The sequence below is a fragment of the Balaenoptera musculus genome, chromosome 13 (assembly GCF_009873245.2).
Source record: "Balaenoptera musculus isolate JJ_BM4_2016_0621 chromosome 13, mBalMus1.pri.v3, whole genome shotgun sequence".
Taxonomy (NCBI): Eukaryota; Metazoa; Chordata; class Mammalia; order Artiodactyla; family Balaenopteridae; genus Balaenoptera; species Balaenoptera musculus.
In genome coordinates, this window is record NC_045797.1 from 59217653 (window position 1) to 59235335 (window position 17683).

The 17683-nt window shown below is 34.3% G+C and overlaps 1 protein-coding gene across 1 annotated transcript in view; it reads left to right on the forward strand.

Moving 5' to 3' along the window:
• HNRNPLL (heterogeneous nuclear ribonucleoprotein L like) overlaps nucleotides 1-17223 on the forward strand; it is a 37732-nt gene extending 20509 nt beyond the window's left edge. Inside the window, exons 5-13 of the mRNA XM_036873543.1 lie at nucleotides 220-316; nucleotides 405-477; nucleotides 4775-4846; nucleotides 9076-9293; nucleotides 11853-11974; nucleotides 12431-12632; nucleotides 13306-13363; nucleotides 13454-13552; nucleotides 16204-17223. Coding sequence (XP_036729438.1) covers nucleotides 220-316; nucleotides 405-477; nucleotides 4775-4846; nucleotides 9076-9293; nucleotides 11853-11974; nucleotides 12431-12632; nucleotides 13306-13363; nucleotides 13454-13552; nucleotides 16204-16259 — 997 coding nt within the window. The 3' untranslated portion in view covers nucleotides 16260-17223. The remainder of the gene's footprint in view (nucleotides 1-219; nucleotides 317-404; nucleotides 478-4774; nucleotides 4847-9075; nucleotides 9294-11852; nucleotides 11975-12430; nucleotides 12633-13305; nucleotides 13364-13453; nucleotides 13553-16203) is intronic.
• Nucleotides 17224-17683: the final 460 nt, after the last annotated feature.

A 17683-nucleotide genomic window follows, 5' to 3' on the forward strand; every position in this document is an offset into this window, starting at 1 on the left:
GATTTATGTATTATAAGTACTTTTGGTTGTATTACGTTTTCTTTGGTGCCCTTGACCTTAAAAATAAATTCTCCTACTAAAATTCATCTAGAAATTTTATTTGGTAAAGCATTTTCAGAAGCGAGAAAGTGATTTCTCATTTTTTCCAGTCCATTTCTTATGGAGTGAATAATGATAAATTTTGGACACCTTAAACCAAATTTCCTTAATAGAGCTTATGTTTGAATCAGTCCTTTGTGCCCAGAAAGCTAAAGCAGCACTCAATGGAGCCGATATATATGCTGGATGTTGCACACTAAAAATTGAATACGCAAGGGTAAATATTTTTTTTTCAACACTTCACTAAAGAAATATATATGCTTTGGATATATAATTTGAACTTACTTTCTTTTTAATCTTAACAGCCAACTCGTCTAAATGTTATTAGGAACGACAATGACAGTTGGGACTACACTAAACCGTATTTGGGAAGACGAGGTAAGTATTTTATGCATTTTAGATGTACTTACATCTGCTGCCAAATTTTTACATGCAGTTAGAGTCCTTTTTCCTGAGATGAGCTAGTTCAATGATGAAAACCTTGTTGGTGAAACTTTTGTTGCAAAAGACCTTGTAATGCTGGAAAAGAACCTTGAACATTAGTGCCCCTTACTGGTATGTACTGAGTTATTTATATTTAGTTCAACAAGGAGCCCACACATACAGGCACGCCCGCAGTTCAAGGACTTGCATTTCTCCAAGCAGCTCTCTCTCTTTGGAGGAGAGGAAACTGATTCAGAATATTACTTACAAACTGCAAACTTGCACACTGCTTCTCTATGGAAAGGACTTTTCCCCCAAGCTGGACGAGGCATTAAGAAGGATAGAGGACTCCAGCAGGCTGACTCTACACTTCATCACGCACAACATCGGCATCAGCAAAAAGCCCTCTGAAAAACTCAGACTTGCAATTCACCTTGACTGCATACTGCATGCACCATCACCCCAAGTTTTTAAAGGAGGACACTTAACAGTACTTCAGACTTGCATGGGATGAATACCATGATAGACTGTGCCCATTTATTCAAGTTGTATGTATATATTGGTTTGATTTCCCTTAAGGTTTCAGTTGTAGAATTTAAAACTTTTCACTGACGGATACTAGATTTTATCTACAATGTTGTAAATCTTAATGCCCGTTGCTGTAACTGTTAGCAGCTTAGATTCAAATTGTTAATTGACAAATAACCAGGGCCAGTTTATCTACAGGTCTTGGGAATTATAATGCTCAACCAATCCACACAGATATTAAAGATAAAAGGATTAGAAAGGTGCATACTTGCTGCACTTAAGTTTACCTTTTTTTTTTTTCCCCTCAATTGTGGACATTGAATAGAATAACATAATAATGAAAAGGTGCATTATATGTAAAAGACGATTTTCTGTGTGGTTTGATTTTTGTAAAGTGGCTGTTTATAAGTTGTCACTTTTTGTAACAATTTAAGGTTATCACTCATGTTAATTTGTGTAACTAGAAATTTTGGCATTTCAAATGTAGGTGAAAGTACCATGTCTGTTCAAGGTAGAATATATTTGAACTTGATAAAGCTGAAAATAGGAGCATTTCATTTGAGATGCATTTTCACCTATAACTTATAAATGCTAGATTTCATGAGCATAGATTTGACTGATAAAATTGTTCAACTAACTGTGTGGCAATTCTGGAATATACAAATCGAAATGTGGATCTTGTAAAAACAAGGGGGCTGCAGGATTGGCTACATCTCAACTACAATATCAGTGTCTGAACCATGTGTTGGAAAAACTCACCAAGATGAGTATGTCTGGAGAAGTCAGTAAACTAGGAAAAATTTTTACGGCGTCCAAAATATCTTGGGCAGTAGGGACTCCATAGCGCATGTACTCTTGCCAAAAGAAAAAAATGAGACAATGCGGTGATCCTTTGCATGTTCGAATATTTAGGACTTTTGGATGATTGGCCCCTTTAATTCTTAGTTCTCAGGAAATCATCTTGCCTTATGCACGGGGTTGCAAACAGGTTTGTTTGGTAATGCAGCTTTGGCTGGACCCCACATTTTTCACTACTCACAGAAATCTGCTTGGCAGAGTCTTGGTACAGTTGAATACAGTATTGAAAGACAAAGCCTTAGTACTCAAACAACAGAACGAGTGGTTGATGAGAAATCTCTCACTTCTGTTGAGTTACAGTTACTGAATATTCAGTTGTTTTTTTTTTTTTTTTAACTCATTTGAAATAGTGAGTTTTGGTTACATTTCTCTTAATGTCTCTTAAAATATTTATAGATATGCTTCTTATTGTAATAGTGTTTATTCTTTTAAAAGGTCTGAATTTTATAAAAGCCAGCTTAGATTTTTATACAAAGAATTACAGTCAGAAAGTTTAGAAATGTGTAAGGTAGATATTTAAATAGGGAAATATAATTAAAGGAGGTAAAACAGAGTTTTAGTTATTTATGCTTTCAAGGGAGAAGAATTCTTGTTTTCTAATTCCTTACAGATAGATACTTGTCTGTATAGCAAATATCATATGGCAGTTTATGTTTTTGTTTTTGTAGTGACTTTAGCTTCCACTCAACTTGATACTGAATTGTAACTTTTTCTACCAAAAAAAGAGTGATTTTATAAATATAACCTCATTTCAAAAAGTTCTTTTCAACTCAAATTACATTTTAGTGCAAAGAATTCATAGCCTAGACTCCAGAGAATCCCTCCAGAAATGTTAAGCAACACTTGTGTATGTGTGCATCTTTTGGGGGAGAAAAGGTCCACAGCTTCCAACAGATTTCAGACTGAATCCATGAAAGGTTACACACCACTATTTATAGACCGATATATTCAGTGTTTGACTCTTCCTCACCCTTCTTTATGTGACCTTATTTTAGGTAGTAAATGCTTCCAATAAAGAGAATTATTGAAGAGAAATTACTGTGAGAAATATATTATGAAGAGAAATTATTAAAGAGAAGTAATGACAATGTTTGGCTGAAAGATACCTTGGAGATCATCTACTCTAACTTCTTCATTTTATGAATGAAGATTGTTTCTATGATTATATAGCAAATTACTGGTTAAGTTGAAATTTTATGATTCCCGATTCAGTGCTCTTTCCTTTATAGCACACAGTTAACTATATCAGTAAAACTATGCCATGAAGACTTTATGGTGGTTTTGGTTTAAGATTCTTAGATCAGATAAGGACTTATATTTAGCATTTGGTGGCGTGCTTAAGCAGAGGAATGTTAGCAGAATGGAATAGCAGACTGGATTGATTGAAGAGGAGTGAGACTTAAATGATGATGCTGGAAGCCGTGTAATGGAAAGAAGGAACTGTGAATGTTTAGACTGGAGAAGAAATGACTTTGGGGAAATGGAGGATCATAATAACTCCTAAGCATTTGAAAGGGTTCTTGGAGAAAGACTAAGTAATGAGTGAGGCTGTGAGGCCCTAAATGGAGTAGAATATATGTAGAGGACAAATTTCTGTACAATATAGAAATTAATTTTCTCATGATTTAGAACTAACTGAAAATGTAAGGGAAAGTAGTAAGTACCTTGTTACCAGTGTTGGGTAAGCAGAGGCTAGATGGTCCCAACTGATGGTCTCAGGGATGATGTAAAGAGAATTTAACACTGAATAAAAGTTGAACTAGATGACCTCCTAGGTCCCTTTCAGTGCTATGATAACTTGGAATAGGTAATTAAAACAATACTTCTGTAGACTGAAGTGAAAATTAAAGTATTTCTCATCTCCCATAAACCTCATTTGTTTAGGTGACTAAGGATATGTAGAAAGCCTTTCTCTTTGAATTTTCAAAGATGAGAATGATCAGACTCTTAAGATACATTTAAAAAACATCTTACTGAACACCAAAATTTGATCAGCAGAACTTCCCAAAGTATTATACAATGATTTTTAAAATTTACTAACATAGGATGTGCTATTTTAGGAACTTAGAAGTAATTTTTTTATTGATGTCTCAGATTTGGGAAAATTGGCATGCCTTCCCTAAAAATGTAGTTAGCATAAAAATTATCCTTTAGGAGTATTGTAGTACTCTCGTCCAATAATGTAGCCCCCTTGGTTAGCTTTAACTTGGCATATTTAAACTTTGGGGAGTGCTTCTAGTTCTGCCTGGTGTTAAGGTCTGTAGACAATGGCCAGTCCATGACACAATATGGACCAGTGATGTGAAAATTTCCAGCTCTCCAGTCAGTAGGTGTTTGTAAATATGTGTATATACATACAAAATACTCTGTGTTTACTGATTGTGAAACCATGTAATACAGGTTGTTGTTGGCTTATGCTGAACTTCTTGAAAGAAGCCCACTTTGAAAATGTGTTGCTGTTGAAGCTAATAGTATGCATCAGGTACTGTCTTTCAAAAGTACTGCACTTAAAGCTTGTTTTAAAGACATGTATTGGTAAAAACTTCTGTACAGTGTCAAACTCTAGCATTGTGTACATCACTTTCTGAAAAGTATCCATTCTTTCCTTTAATTTGAAAGTGTGATTGTATTTGGCATTTGCCAAAAAGATATTCTCAAGTTAAGTGGAATTTGTTAGATAGAATTATTTTCTTAAACTTTTGGTGTTTGTATTTAAATTGGATATGAATGGATGTTTAACGTTAACCAGGAATCACATTTCTCTTATGAATTGTAATGGATGTTTTGAATGGGTGTTTCCCATGTGAGAACTCTGTTAAGTACTTGGGTCAAAATTGTTAAAACCATGTTTCTACTTTTGTGTCAGATAGAGGAAAGGGTCGCCAGAGACAAGCCATTTTGGGAGAACACCCTTCTTCGTTTAGACATGATGGCTATGGTAAGTTTGTCAAGGCAGAAGGAAGGTAGTATAGACAAACTATTAGAATTTTTGCATTTCTGATGAAGAATGGCACAATTCTTGTCTCTATTTTTCCTGCTCACCTGACTTGGTTTATGGGATCAGTCCCTTATAAATGTACTCCAAAGGAGTTGTCCCAAATCCTTTGTTTTCTTAGGCTATTGTTATATCACATAATCTTTGAGATAAATGAGAGCTATTGTTTGGGATTGAAAGCTTTTTTACCATTATATTTTGTTTTGTTTTGTTTTGGCTTTGATTAGTAAGGGGCTCTAGTCTGTCAGAGGACCAGAAAGAAGTATATAGCTCAGTAAGTGTATTTTCTTCCATTCTAGCAGTTATGAGTAAAGAGGAACTTAGAGTAATAAGAGGCAGAGAGAATGGGGTATTTGTTGAAAGGAAACATGTTTTTGGTTAGATCCTTAATTCTTTTAGTTCTACAGTTGGTACTTCAGCTTTGGTTAAATTTGTATTTAATTCTTTTTTAAAAACTTCTCAGTTTTAATGTTTGCTATGTTGATAAGTTAAGATTATGAAAGCTAGAATAATAATCTTCCCCAGGAAGAAGTTCATTATCAGACTGTTGTCTTTGTTAAGTAGTTGAGAATTGTTATTGCTAAAAGTTTAAACTAGTTATAAGTTCTGTGTTTTAAAATATTTTTTTAGTTTTTAGCAGTAGTTATTGACCCACCTATTCTGTGGTTAAAGTTGAAGTACAATTAGAGGTACTGTTAGAAGTGGTAGAAAATAGAAATTGCTATGTTGTACTCTTGGGAGTTATTATGGAAAAGCCACCAGTGTTTCCTGTTGTCTGAAATATTTTCAAATTGTGTACATGTTTGATGACCATTCTTAGCTGTGAGTTTTAGCTTATTCCCTAGTGTCTTTATTTGAACTCCAGGAATTTATTACCCCTGTGCGTGTGTTTTTGTGTGTATGTGTATTTGTTCAAGTTTCTGTGGTAGTCTATATTGCAGAAGAGATTATGAAACAATCTCTATGTTATGTCAAAACAGTAAGTGTGGTATAGAAGGAAAATCTCACTACAGTCGTTTCCGTGTGTTCCTTGATCATTTTTCTTAGTTGTTTCTTTAACAGAGTAAATATTAAATATGGTCGTACGAGTAGTTTTCTGATCCTGCAATGAAGAAAGTTATTAGGAATCTACTGTGCATTGTATAATGGAGGATTTCAAAAGAATGGCTAATCAAAGTTTGTAGTATAGTTGTAGAGTATATAAATGTGTCATGGCAGTTAGCTTAAGGCCAGAAATTGGTTAAATGTTCTGTTAAAGGGGGTTAGAAAAATCTGTGAGCATATAAATGAAGGACAAAGAACTCTACTGTAGTAATGTTGACACAGACCGTTTTCTCAGTATGGCTTTTCAGGTTTGTCTTCACTTAATAAAATACAAGAAAAATTGCATAAACAAGAATATGTTATATGCCCTAGAAGAACTTTATATTTTCTAAAAGCCTATTGTGAAGTTCTTTGTCAGTTTCATGCCCTTATTTATTTAGAGTGTTTGTGTGTGTGTGTGTATAAATATTAAAATGTAAGCTTACTTAAAGAGAGGTGCAAAATTCTTTGGAATGACGTTTGTTAAATAGGGATCATTCAGGTTCTGGAGAGTCGTGCTGAGGAGGAATGGTTATGGTGGGGTTGTGTAGGGGCGTCCATTCTGAGCTATGTCCATTGAAACATTTAACTAAGGAAAATCTGTTCTACTTTGCTAGGGAAGTAAGCAGAATAGGATATAGGAGATAGTGATAAATAAAGATTGATTGAGGAGAGAAGTAAGATGAGGAAATTGGGGAAAAAGCAAAGGTGACAGTGGGTGCTTGTGATATTAGCCTTTTTACAAATGCTTCAAATCACAGCTGTGTCCCTTCAGATCAGCAGTTCAACAAAACAGGTTTATTTGCATTTTAGTGTCATATCATAGGTAGCTTTTCCTTTATGATGGTATGTGAGAAAGAAGGAATAGAAAAGGTTTATTTAATAGATTAAATTTATTCACATAGTTTATTATAGCAGTATAAATTTGTGCTTTCAGAATTCTTTAGATCTTTTAATTTGGTAAGCCCAGCCATGTGAGATGAACTGATAGAAGCCCTCATATTTGAAAAGTGGCAAAAAATAATGTACAGATTTGTTTGCTCTGAGCACAAGAAGAATTTCTATATTAATTGTTAGCATCTTTGGATATGGTTCCTGGACCAAAGATATTTAAAGTATCAAAGATGGGAAAGGCCTTCAAAATGTTCAAGATGCTGTTTACGTAGCATTTTTCCATGTAAGTGAATTTTTTAAAACCTGAAGCACCAAAACATTTTGCATGAACTATTTAGTATAGGAAGCTTTTAAGAGACTTTTTTTTCTTATCTTCTTAATATAGGTAACAATTTGAATAGTGTAAGTAACATAATTTAATCCTAGTGGCCCAGTGTCATAATTACAAACATCAGGTATTCTTTTGCACTGAAGTTAATTGTTACCTATGGCAGTAGATTGCAAGAGTTTTTAGACCTTGGTCAACTTAAGCAGAGTGTGAGTTTCCACTGCCCCTCTACTGTACATTTTTCCACTTACTGTGAAAAAATTTACTGATAATAGTGTAGCATCATTACTGTACTAACAAATGGTAGTAGTGGGGGTAGGGCTGGGTGGAGTATAATATGCATGTGTATTTTTGCAATAAGGGTAAGAATGATTGATATTTGACCCCAGTATATGTATAATAGTCTAAATTAGAGACCAAAATACATAATAATTACAAGTAACTCACCATGAGCTATATTGATTGTCTTGATAAACTAGATTACCAGCAATAAGAACAGTTGAAAACCATGACCAATTTAAGGCAACACTGATGATGATGTATTGATAAAGTATGCCTCCATAAAATTGCAGGAATTTACACTATATTTGCGTGTGCTCGGTGGTAGTGTTGCTTTGTTGTTATGAATGGCAGCTATAATTAGAATACTGATTTGGAGTCCACATAAGCTGTAATAATGTGCTATGATACCAAAATATAGTAGTTCTTAGTAACTCACCTAGTAGATGACAAGTGTCCCTTAGTCTAACATAAAAATCAAAGCCAGTAACATTACATATTCTTTACTTCTTGAGAAATGAGGAAAGAACTTGGGTTTTTGGATTGGTTTCTTGCACACCAGGAGAATTGTTGCATGCACCCCAGAGTATGCTTCTATAATCACTGACTCAGGAGTGCCTAAGATGTTGGTTTATATTTTTGAGTTACGTATCTCCATCTTAGTTGCTTCTTCTGAGTTCTTACACCTCTCTTCTTGCTGCTGTAAATGTGCCCTGTGCAGACTTTTAGTATCACAGTTTCTCCAGACTCCCTCATTCCCATCTATTCCATTCACCCTAGCTGTGTTTTTCCTGTTACTTCTAATCTATTATGGATGGGAAAACAGGATAAATTAAAGTTGTTTTGAACTACTCTAGAGTTAGCAAGTTGATTCTTAATAAAGATTCTTAGTATAAGAGATGGGTTTGTTTGTGTTTCTGTGACAGCAGTTTCAGACACTCAAGCATTTTTTTCTTCTGGATTCTTGATGTTGTTTCAAAAAATGGAAGTTGCTGAATAATGACGCCTCTGAGTATGTGTGTGGGGGGGTTATTAACTAAATCTAGGGTTTTAGTTTCCTAAATTATAATCAGGGGAATAAAATACTAACCTGCAAGTACATTAATAGTAAAATATATTCAAGGGGACGGCTTTTCAGTGGAACTAAATATGTTCTTTTTGTTATATCTGTATATAGTTTACTAGATTTCACTGTAGATTTTATTATATTATCTTCCAAAAGATGTTGGCAGAAGTTTTTTTTTAAATTTTGAAGTATAATTTATATATAGTGGCCCAAAGTTTTACACTGAATCCTCCTCTATCTGTAGCCTGATCTTGTATACTTTTTTGTTAAACTACTGTTTTTTAAAAATAAGGACTTAAAGCTTGGTATATGCAGGTGTGTGCAGGTCAAATTTATTGGATCTGGTGCAAATAAATACAGATTTTTGTTAATTCCCACAGGTTATATTTGAATATTCATACTCATATATTTGAGTGTTCGGTGGATATACATCAACCTAGCTAATATTAAGAGTTTGTTTTTGTGTGCAGTGAAGTGTGTCTGCTAAAGTTGTGTTTTGTTTTGTTTTGTTTTTTTTGATAGGATCCCATGGTCCATTATTACCTTTACCAAGTCGTTACAGAATGGGTTCTCGAGATACACCTGAGCTTGTTGCCTATCCGTTACCGCAGGCATCTTCGTCTTACATGCATGGAGGAAATCCCTCTGGTTCAGTTGTAATGGTTAGTGGATTACATCAACTAAAAATGAATTGTTCAAGAGTCTTCAACCTATTCTGCTTATATGGAAATATTGAAAAGGTGAGTTTCATTTAAAAAAATTATTATTATTTTTAAGTTTCATTTTATATTAGCTTCTTTTGCTAGGATATGTAGTAGGAAAATCTGAAAAGGCTGCAAATATGTGTGTCTTCTCATATTTAGGAACTGCAAGTTCTTTCAGTAGTGATCCACATAAGCTAAAAATTCATTAGGTAGGAATTCTAGAAATTGTTTTTTGTAGGTAAGTGATCAGAATAGGATGTTGGTACTAAAAATACTTTTTAAATTACTAATATAAGTAGAAGTCCAAAACAGCAAGTAGTTTAATCAATTACTAGCATATTATAGGCATAAAGCCTGTATATTTTTTAATCATTTCAAAGATATTCTAACATTTAACATGTTGAACTGTGGAATTTTGAAAAAGCAGTTACTTTCTTGGAGCTAGGTATATATAAACATGTCTCAGAGTTTGGCCATAGCTATGAACTTTAGGAGAGTTCCAGATTCATATATTTGCCTCCCAAATACTAGAGTTCTAGTATCTTCTGAGGAACAACATACTTTAACCGCAATCAGTATTTGAAGTTGATCCACTTTGATAGAATGTGTCCAAAACTTTCTGTCTGGAGGCTTACACTCAAAATGTAGCAAAACATTTAAATTTCACACATTTTGAAGATCTTTAAAATTGTAACTTTATTTTCACCAGATAACTCTGTGGTTTCCCCAGATCTGTGATGTTTTATTTTTTTACTTATTATTTTTTTCAAAGAGGTCTTTATTTATTTTTGGCTGCGTTGGGTCTTCGTTGCTGCACACGGGCTTTCTCTAGTTGCAGTGAGCGGGGTCTACTCTTCCTGTGTGGTGTGTGGGCTTCTCATTGCGGTGGCTTCTCTTGTTGCAGAGCACGGGCTCTAGGCGTGTGGGGTTCGGTAGTTGTGGTGCATGGGCTCAGTAGTTGTGGCTCACAGGCTCTAGAACGCAGGCTCAGTAGTTGTGGCACACGGGCTTAGTTGCTCTGCAGCATGTGGGATCTTCCTAGACCAGGGCTCGAGCCCGTGTCCCCTGCATTGGCAGGCGGAATCTTAACCACTGCGCCACCAGGGAAGTCCTGTTCAATGTGTTATTAATGTTAGTGGTACTTAATAGCTATTTAGGGATTTTCCAAGGCGTAGGCACTATGCTGAAAGATAGTCATACTTTATTCCATCTAACCCTCACAGCATTATATACTAAAATTGGAATAATATAAGAGGATAAGTATGGCTCTGTCAAAGATGTCATGAAAACTTGTGAAGTATTGCCTATTTTTTAAACTGCCCCTTCCTTGCCTAAGCCTTCTTACTGGCAGTGCTATCTCAAGGCCATCTTGTGTTATTTCTTATATAGTATCTTGTTTATTGCTTAAAGCAATAAACAGCACTCTGAATAGTTGGTAATTATTATTTACTTTAAAATTTCTGACCTACCTACTGGAATATAAGCTTTAAGAAGACTATGGGGCTTCCCTGGTGATGCAGTGGTTGAGAATCTGCCTGCCAATGCAGGGAACACGGGTTCGAGCCCTGGTCTGGGAAGATCCCACATGCCGTGGAGCAACTAGGTCCGTGAGCCACAACTACTGAGCCTGCGCGTCTGGAGCCTGTGCTCCGCAACAAGAGAGGCCGCGATAGTGAGAGGCCCGTGCACCGCGATGAAGAGTGGCCCCCGCTTGCCGCAACTAGAGAAAGCCCTCGCACAGAAACGAAGACCCAACACCGCCAAAAATAAATAAATAAATAAATAAATAAAATTAAAAAAAAAAAAAAGACTATGTCTATTATGTTTGCCATTAAACCCCCAGTACTTAGCACAGTATGTTTATTAGAACATGTTAGGCACTTAATAAATACTTATTGAATGAATAAATATTGATGAGTCCTGCCAAATGTTATCATTATCTCCATTTTAAAAGGAAGTCTGTGGCTCAAAGAAGTGAAGTAAATTGCCCCAAATCACACAATTAATAAACAGCAGAGTCAGGGCAAGCCTATGCTCTTCTTTAGTGTGTGTGCTGTATAATAGAATTGTAGTCTTGCTTTTAAACTTCATTGAATTTTTTTTTAATTAATTAATTTATTTATTTATTTTTGGCTGCGTTGGGTCTTCGTTGCTGCACGCGGGCTTTCTCTAGTTGCGGCGAGTGGGGACTACTCTTCGTTGCGGTGTGTGGGCTTCTCATTGCGGTGGCTTCTCTTGTTGCGGAGCACGGGCTCTAGGCTCACAGGCTTCAGTAGTTGTGGCTCGCGGGCTCTAGAGCACAGACTCAGTAGTTGTGGCGCACGGGCTTAGTTGCTCCGCGGCATGTGGGATGTTCCCAGACCAGGGCTCGAGCCCGTGTCCCCTGCATTGCCAGGTGGATTCTTAACCACTGCGCCACCAGGGAAGCCCTACTTCATTGAATTTTGATAAGAATGTCTAATAACAGAGCAGAATAAAGTTAAGATTCCAAGTGATCTTCTTTATTTGACATCAACCACTTATAGTACCTTTTAGAAATTCTGTTACTGTGACAGGGAATTAAATGTTCACCTTTTTGGGATTTTGTATTTACAGGTAAAATTTATGAAGACCATTCCTGGCACAGCACTGGTAGAAATGGGTGATGAGTATGCTGTAGAAAGAGCTGTCACACATCTTAACAATGTCAAATTATTTGGGAAAAGACTTAACGTTTGGTAATTATTTATCTTAAGTGGTAAATTTTAAAAATATTTATCCTTTTTATTAGAGACATTAATTTCCATTTCAGAATATCTGAAACTAGCAGCTATAGTGATGTCATTTTAGACACTTAGGGTCGTATAATTTTGATTTTCCATATTACTTATACCTAGTTTTAGTTTTATGGTCATAAAATAACATGTTAAAATGAGCAAGTTTTTTTTATTAAAGTTTTCTAATATGAAAATATATTCAATAGATTTTTCTTTCTCAGTGATGTCTAAACTGTAAGAGTGATTATAACTCAAACTAAATTTAAATATTAGTAAATATTGAAACTGTAAATTGCTACATATGCCTTTTTTGTTAAGGTTGATATAGGCCTATATGTTAACGTTTTGAGACTGCCTACTTGCTGCTTTTTATCTAACAAAGGTATGTTCTGTACCTCTTTCCTTTCCGATCTTTAGTGTGTCTAAACAGCATTCAGTTGTTCCAAGTCAAATATTTGAGCTGGAGGATGGTACAAGTAGCTACAAGGATTTTGCAATGAGCAAAAATAATCGCTTTACAAGTGCTGGCCAAGCATCTAAGAATATAATCCAGCCACCCTCGTGTGTGCTGCATTATTATAATGTTCCATTGTGTGTCACAGAAGAGACCTTCACAAAGGTAGGCACTGGAATACAAATTGTGTAGAATGTTCCTATTTCCTATTTTAAAATATATCATGTTTTAGCATCATTTTAAAGTCTTGCTCTGTTCATCTTCTGCTTTTGATATTATTGGTATTGTTACTTATTTGGTACTTAATATAGTGCATCCTTTGACCATTACACTTTTCTGGCCTCCGTCCTTCACTGGTCTCTTTGTTGTTTTGTGGCTCAGTCGTTTTGAGAGTTGGAATTAGAATGAGGTACCCTTAGTCCTGCATTCAGAAAGTTCTTTTACCATGTCCTTAGATCTCACCCAAAACAAAATTTTATATATCCGTGCATTTTTCCCTAACTGTAGGAAATGCTTCAGAAAAGAATTGATTTTTCTGGAACACTACTCCCTACCTTAGGTACTCAATAAACCCTGGTCAGCTTTGAGAATATATATTTCAGTTACAAATCTTGTTTTTATTGTACAACACTAAAATTATATACATAGTTTATAGGATATCACTATTTTAATTGATTTTCTCATGCACCTTGTTAATCTAAAAACATATTTGATTTAATTCAATCATGCCATACTCAAAACTTAAAATGCTACCATAAAGTTTACTTTCTGGGGGGAAAAAAGGGTAGGAATCTTATTTTGGCTGTATTTTTAATGGAGTTTTACATTTCTTTGACAGTTGTGTAATGACCATGAAGTTCTTACATTCATCAAATATAAAGTGTTTGATGCAAAACGTAAGTGCACATTTTCTCTTTTTAAGTTTCCTGGTTAATTTGATGATAAGCAAATAACAACTGGATTTGTGTTTCTTTGTTTTGTTTTAGCTTCTGCCAAAACACTTTCTGGGCTGTTAGAATGGGAATGCAAAACTGATGCAGTAGAAGCCCTCACAGCACTAAATCACTACCAGATAAGAGTTCCAAGTAAGTAAAATCGTGTCATAATTATTCAATGGGAGTTACCATCAGAAACATTGTTGATAATTTAAAAGTAATATTTATTGGTTGTTTTTAATACAGAGAAGTTCGAATTTTAAAAAGGCATATAAATCCCACAGCCCTCATAATTCTTATATGTTACCTATTGCTGTGTAACAAATTATTGCAATATTTAGCAGCTTAAAACAGCAAAACATTTATTATCTTACTGTTTCTGAGGATCAGTAATCTGTGTACAGTTTCGCTGGGTAGTTCTGGCTGGTAGTTCAGCCTCTCATGAGGCTGCCTGCCGTCAGCTATAATCTGCGGTCATTTCAAGTCTTATGACTGGGGGCTGGGAAATCCACTTCCACGCTCACTCATGTGGTTCTTTGTAGGGACAGTAAGCCACATTGGCCATTTCATGGTAGCTCTTTTCTTTCCAAATGAGTGATTCAAGAAAGATGAAAGCAAAAGGCCAACAAAACAAAAGCCACAGTGTCTTTCATAACCTAATACCGGAAGTAACATACCATCATTTATGCTGTAATCTTGTGGTCACACTGACCAACCATGGTCCGGTGTAGGAGGCAGGGAACATTGGGGCCATCTTGGAGGCTGACTTCCATAATTCCTGTTGATCTTTTTAGAAGAAAGCGATAAATATATATGGTTAAAAAACTCAAACAGTACATACTGGTACAAATGAAAGTTAAAGCTTTCTATAACCTCTAACCTTTCTGTCTTTTTCCTTTTATTCCTCCTCCCCAATGTATATATCTACATTTTAAAAACTTACACAAAATGGTTCTTCTATACATACTATTGTGTACCTTGCTGTTTTCACTTAATATATCTTGGAGCTGTTTCTCTATCAGCAAGTGCAAAGCTACCCTGTTTTTTTTTTCCCCACAGAGTAGCTATTTTTAGTAGAGATGTACCACAGTTTATTCAATTTATCCACTTCCCCACTGATGAACACTGGTTGTTCCCAATTGTGTTTTTCTATTAGTGCAGTAAACATCCTTATAGTTGCACATTTTGTGTTTGTAGGGCAGTTGCCTCATAGTGGAGAGCATAAAGTTTTATATTTTGGTAAATGTTGCTAGATTGCCCTTTAAAAAGGTTACACAACTTTACCACCTGTGGTATATGAAAATGCCAACTGCCCAACACTCTTACCAACACCGAGTGTTGTCAGACTTTCAATTTTAGCAATATGATAGATGAAAAATGGTATTCCACATTATTTTAATTTGTATCAAATGAAACTGTCACTCTCTTTGTTTATTCTCTCTATAATGGTAAATGGCCTCTTTTTTACAGTGCAAAGAACACTCAAGTATTTAACTTTTGAAGTTTGTGCTGTGTAATTTACTTTGATCTTGCATCTAAAGAGCGTTGAAACTTTATTTTTCTAAATGATAGGAGAAAAATTATTATTAATTTTATTAGGTGTGATGATGAATGATTGTGGAGGGGGAAGAAATGAATGCACACTGAAGGATTTATGGGTGGAATAACATATCTAGGATTTGCTTTAAAATATTCCAGCCCCTCAAGAGTGTGTGGAGAGTAGGTGGATGAAGTAAGACTGCCAAATGTTGACAATTATTGAAGCTATGTGGATGTTTATTATACTGATCCATATATTCTTTTTATGTTTGAAAATTTTCTTAGTAAAAAGTTAAAAAATAAGTAGGAATACCTCTTTTCATTTCACCTTTAGTCACAAAAGTAAATTTTAAATAGTGAGTCACGCTTAATTTTTGATGGAAAATTTTAAAAGGCTTTATATGCATATTTGAGATATATTCAAAATAGTGTATGAATTGTAAACTCCTTGGAAACAGGTACAATTATTTCTTTTTTTATCCTCTGCATGTCTTGCAAATATTTGTTGATGTATATGCTTTTTCTTTTATAGGAATTTTTTTTTCCTTAAGGAGTGATAACTTTTAATACTAAAATTCTGGTACATTAAGATACCAGAATTATTTCTGCCTGTTCTGAAAAGTTAAAGAGGAATGTGTAAAATGGAAGTATTTTTGTGGATTATACCTTTTTTTTTTTTTTTTTTTTTTTAGCAATTTTAAAATTCATGTGCCCTGTTGATGATCAGAGATTTAATACTTGCTCTCCTGGAACTTTTTCAGCTCATTGATATCTTCTTATACATTCTAGTCTTATACCATTTCCCAAGCTATATTTGAATTAACTTTTATAGAGTAATTACCATTGGTAATATTTTCTGCAAAGTAGTTTTGCTGATGGACTTAGATAAGCCTGATCCTGATACTATTTATCTGTAATGACTAATTCACTAAAAAAAATTACGGGAGCCTCCTATGTGTCAAATAATGTTTAGAACAATAGGAATGTAAAAATGGACAAAGTTCCGGCCTTCGTGGAGCTTACCTGCTAGTAGGTATGAACGAAAGTAATCTTGCCCTTACCTTACATAAAAATTTTCCTTCTTCCAATACTATAAAAAGGTGAAATATTGGGTCGGTTAAAAAGTTCATTCGGGTTTTTCTGTAAGATGTTACAGAAAAACCCGAATGAACTTTTTGGCCAACCCAATAATTTACTCTGCTAACTCAAGGTAATCATGAAAGTTTAAGGGAACTATTAACTTTGTTTTTTAATTTTTACAGATGGTTCCAATCCCTATACATTGAAGCTTTGCTTTTCTACATCATCCCATTTATAAGAAGAGAAGAGCATGTTAGAATTTATGTTTACCTTTATTACAACTTCAAAGCTACACTTCATTTTTAAAAAGAACTAAAATGGTTCATCTAATGTTGCCTTGCTTACTTTGATTCAATATCCTGTTCTGTAATAAATATTTTGCCTTGAGTAAATTTGTTGTAAACTTAAATATTGAATTGCTTTCATTTTAAATAGAATATCATAATGTAGACTATCTACAGCTTTCTTGTAGATTACACAAATATATGATTTCTAATCTTATTTTTCTTCCACAGTGAAAATATATTTGCATTCTTAATGCTAATTATCTGCAAGTATTTTTCCATTGTGTATGAGATTAATGCAGGTGAAAGTATTGCATTTTAATATTATAGAATTCCAATTATATGTTTAGATGTTTAAGTATGTTGCAGTTATTCGTATTAAACATAACTTGTATTTATTAAGTATTTTAATCAAGTTTGAGAATAACACTGCATATATGAAATTTTAAGTACTACAGATTTAGCTGATTTTATATTTCTGAAAGGCTAACAGACATATGGATACACTTGTACAATATGCACTCAAACTTATTTAAACTGGTATTTTTTTTTTTTAGGTCATTGTCCATTTGTATTGACATGCCTCTGTTTCTAGTTACAGTTTGGAGATTTTATAAAGTTACAACAATGAGTTAATGTGTTCATCTTCATTTGTTGCATGTGACTTGATCTTGAAAACACACCTGGTATTTGGCATTGAAATTTTAATAGAAGTTATGATTAACAGTTCCTCTTCTAGGTAATCTGAGGTCCACGGATGGGCTTTAGGGAGTCTGTGAACTCCCTAAAATTGTATGTAGAATTTTGGGTACTTGCATTTTTATTTTTTACTCTTAAATCCATCAGTAATATATGTATTTTTCTACATGGTACAAGGTATAAGGATCTAATTTTATTTTTATTCCAAACAGATAGCTATTTGTTTCAATACCATTTATTAAACATTCTTTCTCCCACTGGATCTGCTTTTTTTTTTTTTTTTTTTTTTTTGCCCTTTTTGGGAAAACAACATAACGCATACCTAGGCAAGTAAGATATAAGGACTAAGCATCGTATTGAGAGACTATACTGTAACACACATGTTATCAGGTTCACAGCTTTTTAGTAATAGAAAACTGATCTAGCTATTTTATTTTCATCTTTAAAAGAAGGGAGAATATGTTTTATCTACCTAGAGTAACTGTGAAGTCTATAGTTGGCAATAGCAGTTTTGTGATCCTTAGAGTTTTAAACAAATTTGTATACAGAAGTTTCACTTAGATCTTTTGAAAAAGCTTTATTTTGAATTTTAACAAAATTCAAAAAAAAAGCAGTTTGCCTTAATCCTTTTAGAAATGATGCAGGGGTTTAAAAAAATTTTAAGAGCTACTGAATAGAA